At 37.9% G+C, this 24,538-nt stretch overlaps 1 protein-coding gene across 4 annotated transcripts in view; it reads left to right on the forward strand.

Annotated features, from left to right (window-relative positions):
- The window catches only part of DTNA (dystrobrevin alpha), a 367,610-nt gene that overhangs the window by 221,073 nt on the left and 121,999 nt on the right, over positions 1 to 24,538 (forward strand). For all 4 annotated transcript variants that reach the window (XM_004606060.2, XM_055128332.1, XM_055128333.1 and 1 more), the window contains one exon: positions 18,952 to 19,019. In XM_004606060.2, the coding sequence (XP_004606117.2) occupies positions 18,953 to 19,019 (67 nt within the window). In that variant the 5' untranslated portion in view covers position 18,952. The remainder of the gene's footprint in view (positions 1 to 18,951; positions 19,020 to 24,538) is intronic.

The raw sequence follows: 24,538 nt of genomic DNA on the forward strand, positions 1-24,538 counted from the left end.
TGTTCAGGCTTTTTGTTGCTGCTGCTACCCCCACCTTGCTCATCTCCTCTTTGTTCCTCTTTGGTTTTATCAGTCTTCACAATGCTGAAACAATAGAATATTTGTTTGCTGTGTTTTAAATTGTTTCACAGACACAAACCTAGATCTTCAGACTTGTCTGGGGAAACTTATCCTATCCATAACTTATCTGAAATACATGTCCTTTTATTTCCCTGAATATTTCTCAATAGCGTATAATTTGCTTTCTAGCCACCTTATTGGATCACCTAATAACCTTACTGTAATGTAGGATAGCATTTCCTAAACAAGCACCTGTGCTTTGTATTGTAATGAAGATTGAAAATAATCTTTAAGAGTATAACTCAATCCTCTGCTGCAAACTTGCTTGTATATGTGGTGTCAGATTATTACAAAACAGAGACCTCTAACTTACAGTCACTTTCCTCTGTGGACCTCCTTTTTTCATCTTTAGGGTAAGAATCTGGCCTAAGGAAATGGATGTCAAACAATAGTAAGGGCTGGAGACCAAGGGAGCTGTGTTCAGCCTTCCTTTCCCTGCCTGAAGAACTCCTTGGTTATCTGTTTTAGATGGCTGGATAAAATTAAGATTGAGTTTGAGGAAAATATTTGTTGAAAAAATTAAAATGAGCAAGCTGAAGAAGAAACTCTTATACAATTCAAAGCAATAAAAATTAAATCAAATAACAAGTGTTGAAAAAAGTGCTATGCTGGGGCTGGAGCAATAGCACAGTGGGTAGGGAGTTTGCCTCGCACACGGCCGGCACGGGTTCGATTCCCAGCATCCCATATGGTCCCCTGAGCACCTTCAGGGGTAACTCCTGAGTGCAGAGCCAGGAGTGACCCCTGTGCATTGATGGGTGTGACCCAAAAAGCAAAAGAAAAAGTGTTATGCTTATAGAATGAAGGATGTACAATTAAATTCAGTTTTGGATAACTGCTGAACATTTGATATGAATACATCCTATGCAGTATCTGTGCCACACTTGTCCTAAAATAAATCATTTTTATTTACTAAATCTGGTGACCTTATATGCTAGATTTATGACACCATTTGAGAATAGAGAGTATGTAGAACAAATAGAACACAGATTATACATTTTTGCTCTTCATTTTCTTTTATTATCATTAATTAATATTTCCCTTCAAAAAAAAATCCATTACATCACATCATTGCCTTTCCTCGTGTTGTAACATACTCTCATTCCACTGGCTGATCAGAAGTGACAATTCTTTGTGGACCTAGTTGTTAAAGTATTAATTATTACTTGCATTATTTAGCTCTCTGCACAGAAATCTTCCAACAGCTTCTCTTCTTTCTCTATGAAGTGTAACTTATCTAAATGACTTGTGATCAATGGAATCCACCCTAACTTCATTTGTTCTAGGTACTAGCTTTACTAACGAATGCCTCTCAGAGGGGCATGCCTTAGTGAAGCTTACAGACACTATGAAAACAATTTCACCAAGTATTTCATGATTGTTATTATAGTCACAACTGTTATAAAGTAAATTATTAGGGAGCTAGAGTGTATCATAGAAATTACAAAGACTTCCCTGGAATAGTGAAATGAATGGAAGCAGTCTAGGTGTAGGGCTGACAGGAATTGGGATACGTTCTGGGAAGATGAAAATATAACGGTCTGGGTGAAGGAATCAGGAAAAGAGACAAACTTAAAGCATGGGGGCAATGAAAAATCCATTCTGCTTTTACTTGCCACTTTTCAAAATGCATTTTTAATTTACTGCAGAGGGGCTGGTACGATAGTACAGTGGGAGTCGTTCGCCTTGCATGAGGCCGACCTGGGTTCGATTCCTCCAACCCTCTCAGAGAGCCTGGCAAGCTTCCGAGAGTATCCCGCCCGCACAGCAGAGTCTGGCAAGCTCCCCGTCACATATTCAATATGCCAAAAATAGTAACAAGTCTCATAATAGAAACATCACTGGTGCCCGCTCGAGCAAATTGCTGAACAACAGGACGACAGTGCTACAGTGCTACAGTGCTATGGTCAGACTTAAAGGCGTGACAACTATACTAAATGAGCTCATGTAATCACAGCTTATTGTAACAAGGTACAACTTTCTTAACTAGGGCAAGCAGAGGCTTAGTGAGTGTCTTGAGTCCTCAGAAATTAAACAAGATAGTGTCAACTATCAGCACAAAGTTGTCTATGTTGATTGCCATTCAAAACATATGGTGTGTAGAATACAGATTAGAGCCAGAAAGATAGCACAGTCCATAGGGTGCTTGCCTTGCATAGGGCTGTCCCAAGTTCATGCTCCAGCACTATATATGGTCCCCTAAGTCTGGCCAGGAGTGATTCCTGAGCACAGAGCCAGGAGTAACCTCTGAGAATCACTGGGTGTGGCCAAAGAAACCAAAATCAAAATGGAAAAAAGAAAAAAAACAAGAATCCAGGTTACCAAATCAAGTTTGGCTACTCTTCGAAGTCGAATCCTCCCACCCCTCCCCCTTTGTCTTTCTCCAGCTCCCTCTTCTTCTATCTTGGTCACTTCAGACACTTCTCTGTTATCCTCATCTGGCAAATCCTCTCCCTATACTGTGATTGTTTGGCTAACAGCTCTGTAAGAGGAGAATATTTGATAAAAATTGAAGTTCTAATAGCAACACTACATTCCCATGCCCTTCCCTGGGAAACTTAATGTGTAGTTAATAGTCCCGGAAGGTTCTTGGTTCTCAGAGCCCAGAGCTCTGAGCAGCATATTAATAGCAGTTTAGTGCAGAATACTGACTTGGAGGAATTTCTGAGAACATGTTGCAAATAACTCTAAGTTTTGCATAATTAGCTTAAAAGTTTTAAACTAAAAACCACCATGCTGATTCTGCATGATGAGGATAATAGAAAGCATGATGTTAAAAATAAACACTCATCATTTGTCATCCCCTTTGTGACATTTAAAAACTGAAAGTGACCAAAATCTTTTGTTATTAGTAGGTGAGATATTTAGATTTTTCTCTATTTTTTAGCATCACCTCAATTCTACAGCTCTCTTGAAAATATTGGCAAAAATCCTAACTACAGTTTGCATTAATAAAGGCAATGTCAGGCTTTTAAACACTGTGTCATTTCAGTGTTTCCTTAACTTGATTGATTTTCAGATTATCAAAGGACCTTGGGGAATAACAGTGTAATTTAAAAATATTTGTGGACTATGCCAGAGACCCATGACTTGCTTGATTGAAAAGACTTACATGGTCCTTGGTGATGATGAAAATAGTTGGTGAATTTCAGGTTTTTCACTTTTGATGCCTCTTTCTTCAATACCCAGTTTCATTTCTTCATAGGCATTCTCTAGATTTTTCACACCTTGAGGGACTTATTCAACAAAACAGATTTGTAAATTAGAGAAAGAATGAGAGGACTGTCTTGTGTAGGTAGTACTATATAATGAAAACCATCTCTAAGCAGGACCCAAGGAATTGAATATCTGACTTTGCTCATTTCTATAAGCTTTGCACTTACTGCTTGACTGTCGCACCTTTTTATTCTCATGATGTGACAACACAATTTTGAGAAACCATGGTAGGGACGCATGTGACACATGGAAAGTTATATGGAATGGCCATTCTTGTTTGCCCTTGAAATGCCATGCAGCCTCGGACTTTCATTTGAAAGGGCCTGACTTTATGCCCTCCTGTAACAGAGGATGGGACTGACTCATGTTTCAAGTCCAATAATTAACAGCTCCCAGCTGAAAGGGAGCATCTCAACAATGAATGTTATACTAAGTGAGCTTAAAAGGATTGTGTTGGCCACATCTAGTAAACTTGCCAAGTCCCAGAATCCCTTTCAACCACTTCTTGGAGCTTTGAAAGAATAGTTTTTCAGTAGTTACTTTTCTCAGTGCCTAATCATTTCCAGGTAGTAGTTTAAGCTCATTAAGCCTCTGAAATCACTAAGGTGCTATTATATGCACCATGCTCTGGTGCCTTGAATGGCAAAGAAACGGTGGGTGCTAGTCTGTGTGCCTCACAGTCAGGAAATGGCTTGAGTACCCGTCAGCAAAAGGCTTTGTTAAAAGAAAAAAAATAATAAAAAGAACTGCTTGTTCAGTCTGGGACAGAGTCTGCTGCTTATTACCCTTTGCTGTGTTCTCACAAGGCCTGGGGACACTTGTTTCCACAACTGCAGACAATGAGGCAGGAATCTGGAACACTTGTTTTTAGTATTCAGAGTCAGAGAGTGGATACACATTGATGCATCACAAGATTCTTTTGCAGTCTCAAAAGAGATTCCTTGGTTGTGTTAATGCCATTTGGCTAAAAATATTTTGTTCAACTGCTACACTTCTTTTTTCTGCATCATCGTGAACATTTCTAGGGTGTGCTTGGGAGCGGGGGTTGTTTGAAGCAGAGGGTGTATGAGTCAGTGAGTAGTGTGTGTGCATGTGTTTTGTTTCATTTGCAAGTACTAACTTGAGAGAGTGTGGTTTCAAAAGTAGTTTTATTGCCTGGTTCTCAGAACAGCTACATTTTCTACAGTGTTTTATATTTTATGCCATTTGGTCCTTGATGATATAAGATAATATTTCTTATAAATATAATATAAAGGACAGGGGTCTTTTAACTGGGTTAATGTAATCCAGCGTAGCATTGACTTTGGGGATGATAACGTTCTCAATAACATGAAACTCATTCCTATACTCTATGACTAGATAACTACTCTGTTTTAGAACGGGTCTACATTTAGGTGATTTTTAATATATGTCAAGTTAGGGTTCCAAAGATTCTTCTATGGTAATAATTATATATGTGATTTGACATTTTAATAATAAGGAAATAGCTGCTATATTTGATTTGATTGTAATAATTAATAAGAACTAGTTAAATATATTAATAGAGATGGTATTACTGCCATAGTGGCAGTGTGGGGTGGGGGGAGATGGGACTGGGGATGGGGGGAGGGATGTTGGGTTTACTGGTGGTGGAGAATGGGCACTGGTGAAGGGATGGGTTATCAAACTTTGTAAGGGAGAAACATGAGCACAAAAATGTATAAATCTGTAACTGTACCCTCACGTTGACTCACTAAAAATAAACTATTAATTAAAAAAATAATAAATAATAATAATAGAGATGGTATTAGAGTATGAAGTGGTTAATTCTAGTCAGGAAGTCCCTGAAATTTATTAAAGAGTTCATGTCAGTAGTAACTTTGAATCTGAGAACATTATTACCATTAACACTCTAAAGTGCTTAACACTCTACAGTGAAATACTCCAAAAAAGAAGTTAATATAGTGACTCTTGTCTAAGCCTTAAAATACCTAGATGCGTTCAAGAATCTCTGAGGGCAAAAATACCCAAACCTTAGTTTGTGTTAGCTGATGACATTCAGAGATTGTTCAGTAAATGTAGATCAAATAAGCTATGGCAAGAGACTAAAAATCTGATATTTATAGTTTCTAAGACTCATTTTCTTCACCTTTAATATATAACATATAGATAACACCAACAGATATTAAAAATTAAGATCATGAAAATTAGAATTAACTTGGTAGGTCTCAAGTTAATAAATAGCTTTTAGAAGCTGGTTGTTACCTTAGAACTATGTCTTAAACTTTTCCAGTTATACTTACTTCATTGAGGCTATACCAAATTATTACCACTTTAAAGAAGTAAAAGAATACAAATGTGTTTTCATATAGTTTTTTTAAGGTATGGAAATCTAGAAACCGTCTAACTGTCCTAAAAGTTAGGATGTGGGCAGACCTGTTTTCCTTCCAGAAAAATCTAGAGAAGAATCCTTCTCATTGCCTTTCTCATTTTCTACAGGCCATCTGCATTTCTTGGTTTGTAGATGCTTTCTCCTTAAATCTCTCTTTCCAGTATAGATACTTTTATGATTACAATGGATCTGCCTCGCTAATCCAAGATAATCTTTCCCATATCAAGATCCCTACCTAATCATATCTGTAAAAACAATTCTGTCATGTGCAGTAGAGTACTCAAAAAGCTTAGGATGTGAAGAAACTTGAAAATCTATTATCCTCTCTACTTTATCAGCTTTGGTTTTTCTCAACTACAAAACAGGATAATATTTGTCTCAGAGTTAGGATACAAAAGAAAAATGTAATTCATGTGAAATTCTTAGTTGAGAGTTTACATCTAGATAGTAAGAATTTAATAAATGTTGGGATATTCCCATCCTGGAAGTTGCCAGCATCATCTCAACCTGACGTATAATTCATTTCTTGTACTCTATGATGAAATGCACCTTTGGTTCTCTCCCCTCTGGGGAATCTGTGATCTGTCTTAGACATGTAACGTTCTCTTCTCTTTCCTCCTCCTCCTCCTCCTCCTCCTCCTTCTCCTCCTCCTCTTCCTTCCTTCCTTTCTTCTTCTTCTTCTTCTTCTTCTTCTTCTTCTTCTTCTTCTTCTTCTTCTTCTTCTTCTTCTTCTTCTTCTCCTCCTCCTCCTCCTCCTCCTCCTCCTCCTCCTCCTCCTCCTCCTCCTCCTCTCTTCCCCACCCCCTCCCTTCCTCCCTCCCTCTCTCCCTAATTCTCTCCACCCCATTCATGGTTGTGTAAATAAAACTTTTATTCATAAAATAAGAACTTAATAAATGTTGACTGTTACAGCTATTATTGTCAATGAGTCCATTTCCAGTCTCCCTGCTCCATAGCCCAGACATTCAGGCCACTGCCTCAACAAGAAGATTCAGAGAACCTGCGGGAATCAAGACTGACAAAGAATGCACATTCCCACCAGCTATTCTTCCCTACTCAAATTCTTGGCAACCTCCAGCGTAGAGTCATGACTCTCTCAAGAAACAGAGTTTCTTCTAGTTGTTCTTTAATTTCAGACAAAATTCTTTTCCATGGAAGGAACATAACTAAGAGCCTTATCATTCATAGAAACTGATCTCAAGACAAGAAATAAGGGCTGCCTCTGTTTCTTCTCTTTCCCTCTGCACTCGCCTCATGCCAGTCAACCCTGGTCTCGCAGGAAGGAGTAGAGGGTGCGCGATGCTATTGTTTGCTGCTGGGTATCCAAGAGCCATAACTTTTGGCTGCTCTTACACTATGTCTGTTTCTTTTCCATGTGGCCTATTTAATTTTGGCATGTGCATTCATTAACCCCGTGTACTTGGCTGTGCTTTTAATGAATAGCAATCATCAGAGTTCTCACAATGCCATTTCTGTTTTCTAACTTGCTTTATATTATGTCCATCTGAGATGATTTCTATTGGGAGGATTCAAGTGCAGAAAGGAAAAAATAGTTCAATATTAATTCAACATATAACTATGGGTATCACTTTCAAGGCACCCATGCATGACAGTGGTGGATTATAAAGTTTTAAAATTTAGATTCTTTAAATTGTCATTTAAAATAAGAACAAAATGGTTCCTTCTAAAATCAAAAGATTTTATATTTACCTTGTAAAAAAATTATTCTGGCATAGATAAATTTCCAAGGACAGATGTACGAATTTGTACAAAGGAGAACTTTTTACATATTGAGTAGACTTTTCCTATCATCTTTTCACATCCTGCATTGACTGTTTGGAACACTGGTTTGTGTGTGTGTCTGTATGTATGTGTGTGTCTGTGTGTGTGTCTGTGTGTGTGTTTTATGCTTGTTATTGGCTCAAAGTCTGCAAATGCATCATGATAGACATGATGGCCTTTTCCCTCCTATCTCTCTTACTCCCACTACATCGTTTTCCCTCCCATTTTCTTATCTCAATAAACCGTTTTTCCATGTAACCTCTGGAGCATATCAGCCACACCTGAGCACCCAGAACAAACCCAAGTCATTAGTTCCTTTCCAGTCAATCAGAATTACCTTCTCACTGCATTGATCTCAACCTGGTGTTAAAAAGAAAGCAATTAAATTAATTACACTATGGTGAACTTTTTGATTCTCCAAGGGAAAGTTACATTTCTAAGGACATAACATTTTTCCAGCTTTATTGACTTGCAATTGACAAAAGAAAATTGTAACATATTTCAAATATACAATGTGATGTTTCTCCATATACAATGTAAAATTAGCCCCACATTTAAGTTAACACATTCAGCACCTCAAATTATTATTTTGTGAATAATAAAACAACTATTATTTTATTATTTAAAATAATTTTATTAATAATTAATGAGTTAAATTATTTCTTAATAAAGGAATTACTCTGGGTAGCACTCGGGGGACCACATGGTACAAAGGATCAAACTAGGGTCAGACACACGAGGCAAGCACCTCAATCCCTTTACTATCTCAGTCTGCTGCTATACTTGTCTTTCTTAATAATTGTCTATTTTGTTATTCTGAATCATTTCTAATAAACATAGAAATAAAAATGAATAGAGTAGCAGAGTTAGGGAAAATAACGAAAAGGGCAGGAAATAAAAGTATCAGAGAGAAAAAATAATAAAATGATGAATAAAGAGAGAAGAGTTGCAAAAGGTATATACTTACAAGTCTCTTTCAAAGTAAAATTGTGACATTGTGCAACCCATTAATTCTAACATGCTCAACTGCCCTCTGGCATCCACTAATCCTTTGGGCCCATTTTAGTTTGTGTGTGTTGACAAAGACCCCAACATGTGTCCGCAGGATAAACAGAACAGTTCCCGTGAGTCTGATTTCATGGGATTCCATTTCAGTTCTTCCTAAGAGACGCAGTGGGCTCTATAAGATATATCTGACCTTCAGTCCTAATTTGATCAGTTGAATGATTTAATCCTTTGGAAGTTTAATTTCCACATCAGCCAAATGGGAAAATAACACCAATATTATTATGTCCTTTTATGAGTACAATGAAAAAATGCCTGCATAGTACTATTCTTTTTGGTACATACTAAAATTTTTAGTGTAAATATTCATTGTTTTAAATATTATCATGGGAAGACTATTATTACTATTATTTTCTCTCCCAGAAAAAAGACAGATTCTCTTACCCTATTGCCGAAAATACTATACACTCCTGTCACTTTCTTTCCTAGTTCAGAAACTCACCACTCAGCCTGGAAAAAAAAAAAGGAAATTTTAAAGTCCATTAAAATTGGGCTTTAAATTGAACTTAACCATCAATATCCATCTTGATGTTCAATTCCTGTCCTGTTTATTTTCCTAGTTTTCCTCAAGGAACCATACTTCTAGAAGTCCAGATAACAACATAATCTAGAGCAGCCCCATTTAATTCCTCAGCATTAGAGTTGGACAAGAGAGAATTTGTTTCTTTGCTATTTCTTAGTAATCAACCAGAATGAAAGATGTGCTCAAATAACTTCAAGTACCAGAAGGGCTGGAGCGACAGCACAGCGGTTGGGCTTTCGCTTTTCATGCTGCCGCCCTGTGTTCGATTCCTCCGCCCCTCTCGGAGAGTCCGGCAAGCTACCGCATGGAGCCTGCACGGCAGAGCCTGGCAAGCTACCCGTGTGCATTGGATATGCCAAAAACAGTAACAATAAGTCTCTCAGTGAGAGACATTACTGGTGCCCGCTCGAACAAATTGATGAGCAACAGGACAGTGACAGTGACCAGGAATGTGCCGGTAATGTTCTGAAGCGCTTTGCAGTTCCCAGATGTGAGCTTCTGCTTGACACATGCATACTGAAGTTGAAAATCTAGTCACTCTGGTTTCTAACATTTGAGGAGCTCATCACCGGTTTCTAACATTTGAGGAGCTCATCACCATCCTCAGTTGTCACTGGTCCTCACATATTTACCACTGCCAGCCTTGCCCTTTCCCCAGCAGTTACTCTAAAGATACTTCCAGGGCCAGAGCGGTAGTACAGTGGGTAGGGTATTTGCCTTGCATGGGGCTGACATGGGTTTGATTCCAGTCATCCCATATGGTCCCCTGTGCAGCACCAGGAGTCAGCCCTGAGCATTGCCAGGTGTGACCCAAAAAGCAAAAAAAAAAAAAAAAAAAAAAAGCACTGTAGCACTGTCATCCCATTGTTCATTGATTTGCTCCAGCAGGCACCAGTCACGTCTCCATTGTGAGACTTGTTGTTACTGTTTTTGGCAAGTCGAATATGCCATGGGTAGCTTGCCAAGCTACCCATGGGAGCGGGATGCTCTCTGTAACTTGCCAGGCTCTCTAAGAGGGACAGAGGAATCAAACCCAGGTCAGTAGCATGCAAGGCAAACGCCCTACCTACTGTGCTATCAATTTAAAAAAAAATGCTCCCAGTGATTGATACTACTCTTCACTAATAATTGGTGCCTCTAAAATAAAACTACCTTTGATTCTTACCAAAATGTATCTTCCTTCCTTTCACCCAGCTTATGTTTATCTAATGAATGTAATTCCTTTGTGCATCCGTGGACAGCTGTTATAATCAAGGTGGTAAACCCTTAGTTTTCAGTCTTTCTATATCTGCAAGCTGCACTAGTCCATGAACTGGCAATTGAAGACTCGTTTCCTAAACCTTAAGGAAACTACAGAGGCTGTAGTTTCTCTGAACTACAGAGAGATAGTTCAGAGAGAAGGGTGTTTGCCTTACATATTGGCCAGTGCAGGTTAGAATCCTCAGCATCCCAGATGGTTCCCAGAGCCCCACCAACACAGAGCTAGGAGTAAACCCTAATTTGACTGGGTGCGGCCCCAAAACCAAAAATGAAGTAATAAGAGCATGTATCTTGAGCTCGAACCCCAAGCTTAATAGAAGAATCCAGGGGCTGGAGTGATAGCTCAGTGGGTAGGGTGTTTGCCTAGCACACAGCCGACCCAGGTTCGAATACCAGCATCCCATATGGTCCCCTGAGCACCGCCAGGAGTAATTCCTAAGTGCAGAGCCAGGAGTAACCCCAGTGCATCGCCGGGTGTGACCCAAAAAGCAAAAAAAAAAAAAAAAATAGAAGAATCCAGAGGTTTGTATTTTGGTTAGGGTCCTTCCAAGCTAGTGATGGGCAGTGAAGGACCTCTATGATGGGTACTTCCCAGGCCTGATGACCAAATCCAGTTGAGCTCACATCCATTTCTCCTGCCAGTCCCCAAGTTCCCAAAGCACAGGATGATGTTCCAAGTGGAAAAAAAAGTCAGAAGCACATTTGAGCTATTTATTTCAGTAGCAGCATTTTCCTTCTTTCAGAGTCTCGTATACATAAAGGACTAGAAAGTAAAAGAAAATAGTTATACTTCGCCTCAGGAAAGAGTTCTTGTTATCTTTTTTTCTTATTTGCCAAAGATTAGGAGTAGAGTGTAAATCTGGGATAGTCATATCAACGCCCTCTTTCATTAACAGAACTGGAAATGGACATTTATGTGCCACCAATAAAGACATTAAAGGAGGGACGGAGCTTGAAATAACCTTCATTGTAATTATTAACTTTAGGATTGTTGCAGTTGGTGATTGCTGAACCCAGCATCTTTCTGTCATTCAGCCGAAGCAAAGTGGAGGAAAATAAAGCATGGGAACTGTCCTACTATATTAACACAAGACTGAAAGTCTTAAAGTCTTTGCTAACATGGAGTAGAGGCAAAACAGAGCCAGACATTTCGAAAAACACTATTGGCTTTCACTGCTTTAAATTGTGAGAGCGTGAATCCACGTGTGAATTGTTGTGTTTATATGTGTCTCTGTTTACATAATTCTGGACAGAGGAAATTATTTTAGTCCCTGTGGTTATTTATAGTATATCAGTATTTTCAAATAGGAGGTTTCCATTAGTAAGTAGCATGCAAAAGAATGTCTTAGTGATGTTTGAGATGGCTGTGGTCTCCTTTTTTTTTAACCTGTTGTTAATTTCTAGGTTCTATCTCCTTTTCAGTTTATCATTCTCAGAAAATCCCAATTTGTATTGAATGGTGGCAACTGCAAGACAATGACTGGTGATAAGAATCTAGAGCAGGCCTATAAACTTGAAAATTCAAAGGAAAAAAAATTATGTTGATGTCTTCTCTATCAGAAAATGTTTATTTGGGGGTTGTCACTTAGGTTTTGCAATGGTCACTAAAACAGGGTAACTCCTGCCCGAATATCAGTAGTTTGCCTATAGCTTACAGATAATAATGCCTTCCTGACCTCCTCACAAGGTTCTAGAGAATATTTTACAATATGCAGAGAATTTATAAGATTCTCTCTTTAAATCTTCTGTGTCATGTGTGATAGAAATGCTGCCTATTACGCAGGATGTTGGATTAAAGACCTATCATGAAAGAGGTAACTCAAGGTTGCGGTATTTAAATGTGAATCTCTTCTCATGATCCCAATATGCAGTTCGTATTCCTACTGACACTGCGCTCTCTGTTTGAGTTTATTCTTTCATTCTCGGGTGGGAGGTAATGAAAGAGCTCCTGCACAGTGCTCAGGGAGCAAGGGACACTCTCAGAGCTGTTTAACCAGATGATTCACTACTCAGTCCTGGTGATACTGGGGGCCGCTAGGGCCACATCCCATGCACAGTACTGGTTCTTCCCAGGATGCAGTAGACATATGTCCCTAGGCACTGGGTGGTCTCCCCAGACCCTGCTCTCTATTTCCTTTTGCTTCCCAAACGATTGTATTCTGGAGTTTCGGCCTCCCTCATATAGAGGAACAAAGAGCTGATGCCTTCCTGGTCAGTGTCCCAACCCTCTTGGAAAATGGTGCAGGGACACCATCTCACCTAAAAAACATTAGTGCAGGGACAGCAGCAGATTGTTTCCCAATGTATGAAAGAAAAATCTGAGCAAGAGATTTTTCTCCAATCCCCACAGCTTCCTGAAAGCCCTGAGAGCTCTCTGAATGCCCATGAACAGATCTTCTCATTCCTTAGTTACAGACGAACTGGAACCTTCCCTTAAGCATGTGTACTCAGCCCTCCATTTTTCCTCTCTCCATCTTTCCCCCACTTAGCTCGCTAGAGTAGTGTTGCCCAAACATGAACCTGTATATATCCCTTCCCCACGTAGACCGTAGGTGGCATGCAGTCTGCAGGAGCCAAGCTTTATACCGCCTAGACATGACAAATAAGCCTTCTACTGCCTGTTCACATCTCCACACTCATATGTGCTCAGCAGCACAGAACAAGGCCAGTTCCCAAATGTGCATATGCTCTTTTTAAAGCATTATCATTCTTTTTATGACTTCCTCTACCTATGATTTCCCTGTTTTCACTCTTTTCCTTTTTGACAAATTCCTATGTCATCTTTAAAACTCATTTTAAGGAATCATTCTTTCTTCAATGCCTCTTTTAGATCTCAGAATTAAACTACCATATCTAGCATTACATACTTTCATTATTTTTTATTATATGATATTATCATTATTAGTTGTAATAATTTATTTACCCTTATGTGAGCTTTCTTTTATTTTACTCTATTGGAGAGGGTCACCCAAAGAAGGTTCGCCCTAGAGGTGTGAGTCTTATCGTTGGGATGTTCTGGCTCAGTGGTACTACAGGAGGGCCCTGAGGGCTACCCCTCATTCTACAAGGCATATGTTACCACTTGAGCTGTTGCCCCAGTGTCTCAAGATTCTTGAGGGCAAGAATCATGTACTAATAATCTTTGGATCTTGAACAGAGCTAGCAGTGTCTGACTAACACAGCTACTTTATAAATATTTTTTAAGTAAATGAAAGAATGGGTTCTAATAAGTGGGGAAAAAACATCCTGCACTGTAAAAAATACCAGCGCGCACGTGGAAGGGTGATGTGTGTTCGCGGGCTCTCAGGGCGGCTCTCTCTCTCTCTCTCTCTCTCTCTCTTTCTCTCTCTCTCTCTCTCTCTCTCTCTCTCTCTCTCTTGCTCTCCCTCTCTCCCCCCGCTCGCGTTCAGTGCTCTCGAGCTGCTGTATATGGACCAGTTCAGGATGGCTCCTCCTTTGTGCCCCGCTTCTGTGTGTTCACTGTGCTCTCTTCTGTCTGTCTCTCTGACTTTGTCTCTGTCTCTGTAGTCTCTCCTCTGATCTCTTCCAATCTCTCTCCCAATCTCTCTTCTTCCTATCTCTCTCTCTCTCTCTCTCTCTCTCTCTCTCTCTCTCTCTCTCTCTCTCTCTGGATCCCTTCTGTTTCTCTCTCTCTCTGGAGACCTTATTGCTCTCACTTCTGATTTTGACTCTTACTTCTGTCTCTGAACCTTACTTCTGACTCTGATTCTCATTTGTTTTGGTCTCTTTCTTTTCCCTGCTTCTAGTTCCAATGACTCCCTGATTCTTTCACTTTGTGCTCTGCTTCTGTGTCTTCTCCTTCTACTTCTCTTACAGTTTTAGTTTATATAGCAATCACATAAGGTGGTGACACAAAGGTAGGTTGAACATTAACAAATCAACAAAGAGGGGTAAGACCACTTCTCCAGGAGATTAACAAAATCTCATTTACAGCGATTACTCCAGATTACTAGGAGGTCCATTTAAGGGTGGGTTCCCATCCAGGGTGTGTCACTTTCTTCTTTCCTCAGCTAGTAATCCACTTAAATAGTTATAGTAACTTTACTTCTAATATTCCTAGCAATGTCATTCTGTATAAGCAAAGTAAGATATATATCAAACTTTAAGTTTGGTTCTTCCTGAGGACATTCACTATATATTCCAGACCACTGTCCTCAGACCAGGTTAGTCTTCCTAACCCCCAGCAGGGTCTTAGTCTCATCGTTACTTTTGGATCATGACAGCATTTGTCTATGACCATGTTCTCAACCTATAGTTGAGTATTCTGCACTTTGGCGTGGCCCATTTCGATGCCAGGGTAGCTCACAGCTTGCCTTGGGTCCATTCCGTCCCTTGTCGGGACCTTGCTTTGGGGGTGCTAGGAACTAAAGGCAACTGAGTCAAGCAAGCAGATGCCCAGGAGTAAATATTATTGGAGTCAATCAGCTCCCAAGTTACAAAGTATAATATTGACTGTCTTCCTGTGTCCATACAGAAAGGACATTGCTTTAAGGTAAACTTATAAGTTCCCTGCAGCAAGGCTAAAAGGACAAACCCAATGTTATCCTACACTGCACAATTCAAAGGAGTTCTAGGAAATAAACACCTGAGGGGGTCCATTGCTTATTTTGTCTTTTTACATGTATTTAATTTTATGTAATCTTCTGATAAATTCTGTGCTTGTAAGCATCTCATCTAGATGAAGGAACAATAGAAGCCACCAAATAAGACCTGTTGGTGGCTTGTGTATTTCAAGATACTAGTATCATCGTTAATGACTTGTTTTCCCCTTTCATATAATTTAAGTGCCTGTTGTTAATACTGAAATGTATACAAAAACATATTGATCATAACTTTAAAGGCAAGATTTCTCTTTGTTATTGCATACACCTTCCTCCTTCCCATAGCAAAATCTTTCCCTAAAGTTTTACTCTTCTCTCTTTCCAAATAATGGAAGATAGAGTCAAGCACTGTATATCTCAAGTCCCACTTTTCAGAGAAATTGGAAACTAAGGTGCACATAGTGATGCTTCTTGCCTTTTTAATTCATGGGCTTCCATTCATTGTTCCTGAGTTCCTCTATTGAATCAACATAAGCTGTTAACTATTAACTATATTTTACTATTATGACTATAATCAATAACTATCAAAGGAGTGTACCCAATTTTGTATAACAATGCTGCTTCCCAGGAAACTCTGAAGATAAAACAGAACATGTGTTATTTCCTTTTTTAGCTGTAATTATATTCTGTACTTTCTATTATTTCATAATATTGGGAGGGTTTTTTTCTGATAAACTACACATTTTACTTAGAAATGAGACAGTGCTATTGCTTAACTAATGGTGATACTTTCCTGGGTAAATTAATCAAAAATGATTATCAATAGAAGAAAAGGTAGTCTAAATTTATTTCAGCTGTTTCATTAGACATGATTTTGCTTCATAATGCATACTTTTAGATGATAATAAATATACATTAGCTTCTCTACTTCAAATAATCTCTGAGATCAGTACAATTTGAATTTCATTCTCCTACAAGTCTATTTTTGGCAATACAATTGAAAGTTCATTTCATGGAAAGCAAATTTAGCTCAGATTTTTCTTTTCTCTCTCCTTTCTTTTCTTTTTTTTTATTCATTTGTTTAATAAATTATAACTGGACGTAGAATTTGTTGGTTGGATTTTCTAACCACTATGAAAATCTTTAGGATTACTGCCCTCAAAATTCTTACGGAGATATATACAAAAAGTGAACTAGAAAAAGAGATGTCACAAATGAGTATAGACAAGCCTTTTTCAAGTTCAGAAGCCAGTTTCTATCTTCCTGGAATTTTCAGTCAAAACCTTCCAACCTGCTATCCCTGATGATTTATTTTTAACATTTCCTTTCATCTTTAGCCAACATATAGTCAGATGTAGGAACATTTCACTCTATCCCCTCTATTTCTTCTGCTCCAGCTCTACTTTTGAGGTCTTGAAATAAAAATTGGGGGCTATATCTTGAGTACTTTTTGAATGTCAGATTTTATCTACCCATTCTCTCTGGACAAAGGAAGTGGGATTGTTTGAATCAAGCAAAGGACATTTTTTTCCAGATCTCTGTATCAATTATACTGCACATTTAATATCTCATGAAAGAAAAGTACTTGGCCACGTTCAGTGGTAAATTATTTCCTCATTTGAGAAAGTTTATTGATAACTCTACTCGTTTCCAATTATTATTTAGAGCTGACTCTAGTTATATTGTGAATATAAAACATAACTCACCATCAAGATTACTCCATGTCCTTTAGTTTCCTGGCAATAGACAAATAATCCTTGATTCAAATGGAGATAACTAACAAATAAGGCTATTTTATCATCTGGCCAACAAACATGGCTTTTCACCATCAAGTTTTACTTTTACTCTTGTGTTAAATCATTATGTACACAAGACTATGACCTTTTTAGAATTCTTCTGTAAATTTACTCCTAGTCAAAAACCTCTCTCATATTCTCATATTCTACTTCTGTGGCTATAATTACTTTATTATGTTTTTGTTGCCATTAAGCTCTTGTACCCCCTGAACCCCCTTCCCCAAATATAAGAATTGTGACTTGATTACTATTGTAGATCCAGAGTTTTGTTTAGAAATTATTTGGTTCCTATAATATTCCTATAATATAGAAAGCACTCAATAAAGATTGTTGTGAATATTGAACATAGAAAGAAAGATGGGGGCTGGAACAGTAGCAAGTGGGTGAGGCATTTGCCTTGCGCTCAGCCAACCCGGGTTCTGTTCCCAGCATCCTATATGGTCCCCCCGAGCACCGCCAGGAGTAATTCCTGAATGCATGAGCCAGGAGTAACCCCTGTGTATTGCCAGGTGTGACCCAAAAAGCAAAAAATAGAAAGAAAGAGAGAGAGAGAAAGGAAGAAAGAATGGAAGAAAGAAAGAAAGAAAGAAAGAAAGAAAGAAAGAAAGAAAGAAAGAAAGAAAGAAAGAAAGAAAGAAAGAAAGAAAGAAAGAAAGAAAGAAAGAAAGAAAGAAAGAAAGAAAAGAAAAAGAGAGAAAGAAAGAAAGAGAGAAAGAGAGAGAGGAAGGAAGGAAGGAAGGAAGGAAGGAAGGAAGGAAGGAAGGAAGGAAGGAAGGAAGGAAGGAAGGAAGGAAGGAAGGAAGGAAGGAAGGAAGAAAAAGAAAGATATTATTAGACTCTGACGGTTCAGAAGAAAAATAGCACAGCCAATCTTTTTAGAAATTTATTGGAGTTTTGAGAGGATAAACCTAAACTGAGGTCTGAAAGATAACTGCAAGTTAGAGGAGTGTATAAAGACGGCAACCCAGATTTAAAAAATTTTAAAAGGACAAAGACCCATATTTGTAAAAGAATAGGGGCCATGAAAGATACGTATGAAAAAACGATCAATTTTGTCAATGTTGCCCATATGTAAGAGTAAGGAAAAAAAGCCATTGGGAGGTGGGTTAGAAAACCAAATGATAATGTTATACATATACATTTATGTGCTCCTGTGTGTGAAAGAGGCAATTTTTGCTTTTCAGAGTATAGCTAGATATAATAAACTTCATATCCCAATCTATAAAAACATTTATATTTAACCCTCAGGCTTCTACCTGATTAAGTCCCATTTCCATAATTTTATCATTATTTTATTTTGCCTCGAGTGAATTTTAATCTATATCTTTGGGTATATAGATATATCTGTTTTAACTACTAGCTTTTCATAGTATTTTTTGAGTTTCACTGCAGACAAGAGTATGATTATAGAGTTGTAAATCTAACGACCTTGCATGAAATTATGATATACCAGAAAACTGTTGCAGTTTCTAATCACTTGTCTTAAAAAATGTTTTTTAAAGTGCCCTATTTGTAAATGAGAGTTGGGATGTACAGGGAAAGCTTGGCAGCAGAACTTGGGGAAGGCTCTGTTAAGCCTTGAGTTCAAATGTCTTCCCATATGCTTTACTGAGTTCCTGAGACACAGTCTCTTAATTTGTTGAACATATTCTGTAATGTCCACTCTTCATAGGCATTGCCAAAATTAGAAGAAAAATTGTATGTGAAATTAATCACCTAATCATCATACTCAATTCTACCACAGGGTGATCTGCTAATGTAGCTATTTTCATGTTAGCACTGTAGCACTGTCATAGCACTATCGTCTGTTGCTCATCGATTTGCTCGAGCGGGCACCAGTAATGTCTCCATTGTGAGACTTGTTGTTACTGGCTTTGGCATATCGAATAATGCCATGGGTAGCTTGCCAGGCTCTGCCGTGCAGGCGAGATACTCTTGGTAGTTTGCTGGGCTCTCCGAGGGGGACGGAGAATCAAACTCAGGTTGGCCGCATGCAAGACAAACGCTCCAGTCCATTTTCATGTTAGAAAAGGAAAATTATATAATCTCTCCAACAAGTACAATATTATACTCAATTTAGGAAAATATATAAAGCAATTTAGTGAAAGTAAAGCTATTCTTTTGAATTTGGTTTTAAATAGCATTTTTTTTCTGTGATTTTGTGGCATAACTTCAGCAAGTGTTGAACAGAAATGGCATTTTACCTCATTGGTGCAAGGATAATACTATACATTGTACCCATTTTTTTCTCATAGAATGATTGAAGATAGTGGGAAAAGAGGAAATACCATGGCAGAAAGAAGACAGTTGTTTGCAGAAATGAGTAAGTATAACATTTTTAAGAAACACCCTATAGTGTCCATTAAATATTCATGAAAATAGTAGCAATAACTACTTAGTCCTTAAGGCGTTTACACTTTTCCTTAAGATTCTAAATCCTTTGCATGAAATACACATTTGAACATTTTTCTTCTATTGGTAAGTTAAATTTGTGAGTTGTAAAATTTGTTACTTGACTATATATCTTATATTAAAAAATTACTGTTTTATATATACATATATCAAATATTAGTAATAAATAGTTAATACAACCTAATGAACTCTAAAGTCTATTTTTATCTCCCTGCATACTGGATAATGCATATTGGATACTGCAAGACTAGGTCAAATTTGTGAAATAAATTGAACAAAACCTGTAAAGTTATATCATATGTTCATAGGAAAGAGGTGTCAGTTATGATGATCCAACCAAACATATTAGTTATTATTTGGATATGATGTGTGTGTCTGAGTGTGGGTGAGATCTGTTCTACAAACCAGAATCTAGAAAATTTAAATGAAGATAAAAGTTTGAAAGATCATAGAGATAACTTACTATGCAAACCAAACAAACTCCAACAAAGGCATCGATTAAACAAAAAGTATTGCTTGATATGAATACATGCTTGCTATCTAGGCAGCTGGTTGATATTATATCTCTATGGCTTATTTTTCTTACTTATAAGGAAAAAGAACTTGACATTGGGTTAGAGGAGGAGACAGGAAAAAACACATATCAAAGTGTATTAAAGAAAAAAAGTATTATTTTCTTACTGTATTTATTGATTGATTTTAAGTTCAATTATCTTTTGTTTTCACAGTCACAAAGTTGATCATGATTGGGTTTCAGTCATAAATGTTCCAACACCCATCTCTTCATCAGTACACATTTCCCTCCACCAATATCCCCAGTCCCTGCGCCTCCTGTATTTTTCTCTCCTCCTTTTCTCTCTTTTTTCTTATCCAAGAATGAGGCTAAGCAGAAGTGAGTTATAAGCCTTTTCCCCTGCAAAGACAGTAGACAAAATTAGGTTTTTATTGAAGAGTAGAACTGATTGGCATACATAAGATAAAGGAAATTTACAGATAAGTGTCATATTTTACTTTATCGCCTCCTAACACACTAATACAATGTTAGAACTAATAAAGAGAAAAGAAAATTTAAATCAATGTAAAAACTCTTACTCATGCTTCTGTTCTTTTTACTTTTGAATAAATATCTAAATTGTCCATGATATTTTTAGGCATGGAGTTTTAGCCACTCTTTTCTAGACCATGTTTGATGCTGCCTCTTCTTTCATGGCCCGCCTGGTCATCTGGAATAGTGACCTTGGTACAAATCTCACAGAACCAGTGACTAGCTACTGCCTGCTGTTTTAGACAATATCAAAACTGGCATGTTAGAGGTTCTTAGACTGAAAAAGCAGGAGCCATGTATATTATGAGTCAGTGTTTAGTCAGATTAACTGAAAATATATATTAGCACTTAATAGCACTGTCTTCCCATTGTTCATTTATTTGCCCAAACGGGCACCAGCACTTAATAGATCTTGGGTAAAACCTTTGAATTTTACATTGTTATATTATTGAGCGTATTATCCAACACATTATGCATATTCAATGATTTTGTAAATACCTATTTGAGTTTTAATACATGACCTCCACTTTCTCCTGGAAGTCACGCAGTTCCTGCCACAAATACATGTTTCATAATTGTTTTTTAATTAAAAGCATCCATCTTAAATAAAGATCAATTGTATAGCTATAGAAAGGAACAGCTGTACACTTATCATTGAAACTTAGGAAAATTGTGCATTTATTTATCAAATCGTGACAATATGACTGTATCACTGTCATCCTGTTGCTCATTGATTTGCTATAGCGGGCACCAGTAACATCTCCATGGTAAGATTTGTTGTTACTGTTTTTGGCATATTCAATACTCCATGAGTAGCTTGCCAGGCTCTGCTGTGCGGGCGAAATACTCTCAGTAGCTTGCCGGGCTCTACAAAAGGGGCAGAGGAATCAAACCCTGGTCGGCCTTGTGCAAGGCAAACGCCCTACCCACTGTGCTGTTGCTCCAGCCCTATCTTTTCATAAAATCGTATGTACTTTATTAAATATTTTGAGTTCCTTTAAGTACCAGTCAAATCAAAATAGTAAGCCACACAAATATATAGATTTTTTTTCCCTTGCATATACTATGTGATAGAATAAGAGGGTGTTGTGAGTCTGTCAGTAAACATTGTGATTATTTAAATTAAATGGGACTTGTCAACAGTAAGTGGGCTTCTTTAGGACAAAAAGTGGTCTGATTTTCTGGTCCAGCCTTTCTGGAAAACAATATGGACAGTCCTTCAAAAACTAAAAATTGAACTTCAATATACCCCCACAATACTACTTCTGGGAATATATCTAGAGGATGCAAAAAAGCACAGTAGAAATGACATCTGTACCTATATATTCATTGCAGCACTGTTCACAATAGCCAAAATCTGGAAACAGTTCGAGTGTCCTAAAACAGATGACTGGTTAAAGAAACTTTGGTACATCTACAGAGTGGAATATTATGCAGCTGTTAGGAGATATGAAGTCATGAAATTTGCTTATAAATGCATAGACATGAAGAGTATCATGCTAAGTGAAATGAGTCAGAATAAGAGGGACTGCACTCATTTGTGGAGTATAAAATAACATCACATGAACTGACACCCAAGGACAGTAGATACAAGGGCCAGTGGGATTGCCCCATAGCTGGAAGACTGCTTCATGAGCAGAGGGGAGAAGGCAGATGGAACAGAGAAGAGATCACTAAGAAAATGATGGCTGAAGGAACCAGTTGGAATGGGAGATGCATGCCAAAGTTGGATAATGGGCCAAACATAATGACCTCTCAGTGTCTGTGTTGCAAGCTACAATGCCCAAAAGTAGAGAGAGTATGGGTAATATTGTCTGCCATAGAGGCAAGGGGAGGGTGGGAAAGGGGGGGTATACCCAGGATATTGGTGGTGGGGAATGTGCACTGCTGGAGGGATGGGTGTTTGATCATTGTGAGATTGTAACCCAAACATGAAAGCTTATAATTATCTCACAGTGATTCAATAAAATTTAAAAAAAAAAAAGAAAGAGGAATCTAGAATTTTTTTTAAATTTTATTGAAGCACCGTGAGATAGTTACAAGCTTTTTTAATTTTTTCCTGGTTTTAAGGAAGAAAGTGATTTTGGTGATTCCACCAGCAAACAAAACAAAACAAAGGAGAAATGTCCGTTCACTGAGAATACACTAAGTAGTTGAAAATAATAGGATTACCCTAGTTCTCTCAGCAGAACAGCAAAGAAATAAATGAAAGTTATTTCAGAGGAAACTGGCATAAAGATGTATAAAGCAACTTCTCCTAGGAGTCTGGAACATTTTAACAGGAAATTTAAAAGACAGCAGAAACTTATAAATCACTTCAGTTGAGTATTATCTAGCAATAATATTTTTAGGCTTGGGCTTTATTATTGTTGTTGTTTTGTTGATTTTGTCTTTTAAACACCCAGATGGTACTCAGGCCTTACTCCTGGCTTGCACTGAGGGATCACTCCTGGTGGGTTTAGGGGACCAAATGGGGTGCCAGGGATTGAACCCAGGTCAGCCGCGTGCAAGGCGAACATTCTACCCACTATATCTTTCAATAGTATTTTTAAACAGCAGAAGAGAGTGCCATGGAGATTCTTGTTTTGAAACTTACAATGTCAAAGGAAAATTGCATGTGATCCAGTTAAGAAGGCAAAGAAGACTAATCAAGACAATTTTAAGAGAAAAAAAGAAAGGTTGAGTGAACTCAACAAAAGGCAGGAGGTGTTTTAGACACAGGAGTGAACTAGTGCCAGAGTACTGAGGGCTGTGAATAAGGAAGTTTGTGGGGTTTGTTTGTCAGTTGTCACAGTTAGGAAATTAGACTCCTACCCTTCCAGGAAACTAGGAGATTTTCTTCAATGATTCCTTTCAAAGGAAAGGCTTCCAGATGCTTCAGAAACTCACTCTGGGCTATAAAACTGGCAAGAGCTGGAGACTTCCATCTCAAAGCTACAAAGACTAGACAATGGAAAGTTTTCTCATGTAAATGCTGGAAGAAAAAAAGGTCAAGAGGTCTGAAGTCAGGAAGAAGCTTATTTAGCATTTAATGGAACTGAGGGAACCTTAAGGTTATCTGGTCCATAAAAGAGACAAAGAGACTAGAACAAGAACAATTAATAAGAAATTTTAGCGAATTCATGTGATTTAGCAGGTTCAGCTTGTACTCATTACCACAAGCAGCAAAAGCAGGAACAAAAAAGGGTGAAACTAAAAGCAACTGAGTGACTCAGAAAGTATAAGCAAATAAACAAAAATAGTAGCCATACAGGCATATACACAAATTTATAACCTGAGTAATTGCCTACATTAATTAAAGAACTGCAAATCACCTTTAATTTAAAAAAGAAAGTCTTCTGTACAATGGCTTAATTACCAGTTTATTTGGTTTCATGGATTAAAATTGAAAAGACTTGGGTTAAGTGAAAAGGTCTGGCTTTCTGTATTCACAACATGGCTCAGATTTAGGATTGGTGACTTTATTACTTCCCAGGAAGTTCACTGCCGTGATGTGGAGGGGTGGGGCTCTTCCCTAACCTACCTGCCCACATCAATCTTACTGACCTCGACCTCTCACAGATAAATTGTCTGCTCCTAGAATCAAAGTCTCTTCTGTTTCCTGTACTCGGAGCACATTGGGTTTGTCTTGTATAACTCTTGTGAACAGGTTCATGTCACTGTTATAAACTCCTCAAAGGCAAGTTCTGAACCCATTCACCTTAGAGACTGATTCAGTGTTGGTTTAAAAGCCCTCGGGTAATAGGAATAGCAGGTTTTGATGAGAGGAAAGTATTTGGAAAACACACTTTCAGAAGAAGAGAGGCCATCTAACACAATGGAAAAGGGCCTGGGTAGAAAGGAAAATAATACTACTGGCTTTTAAACCAAGCAGTGACCAGAAATTAAAGCAAGGCAAACACAGGTACAGGTACTCAGCAAACATTGCTGAATTATTTGAAAGCAGACACAGTCTTAGTTACAGTCAACATGTACATAGTTACTATGGAATCTAGAACTTGATTTTTCAGTGTACTCTAGGAAAATTAATTTTAAAAATTCAGGGGGGAAATACATGAATAGACCAACTAACTGCCATAGGCTATTGGTAGGGATTATTTTTATTTACATCTTTATTTCTCATGCCCCACAGTTGTTTTAAAGGTATGAATCAACAAAAATCACCATTCTGGAAAGTCCTATGTCACCACCTAGTCTGGTATCACACTTCTGACCACTCTGTTTCTCCATTTTTGTCTCTTAGTATCCTCCTGTCTCCGAGAAGGCAAACTACATCAAAGTTTTGTTCATGACCAATTTTCTTTTCATATATTATGTGACTTTCAAAACTTTACCCTTATTGTATGACTCTCAAATGTTCTAGGAATCCTCCAGGCCACTCCCAT

This window comes from Sorex araneus, chromosome 2, assembly GCF_027595985.1.
Source record: "Sorex araneus isolate mSorAra2 chromosome 2, mSorAra2.pri, whole genome shotgun sequence".
Lineage (NCBI taxonomy): Eukaryota > Metazoa > Chordata > Mammalia > Eulipotyphla > Soricidae > Sorex > Sorex araneus.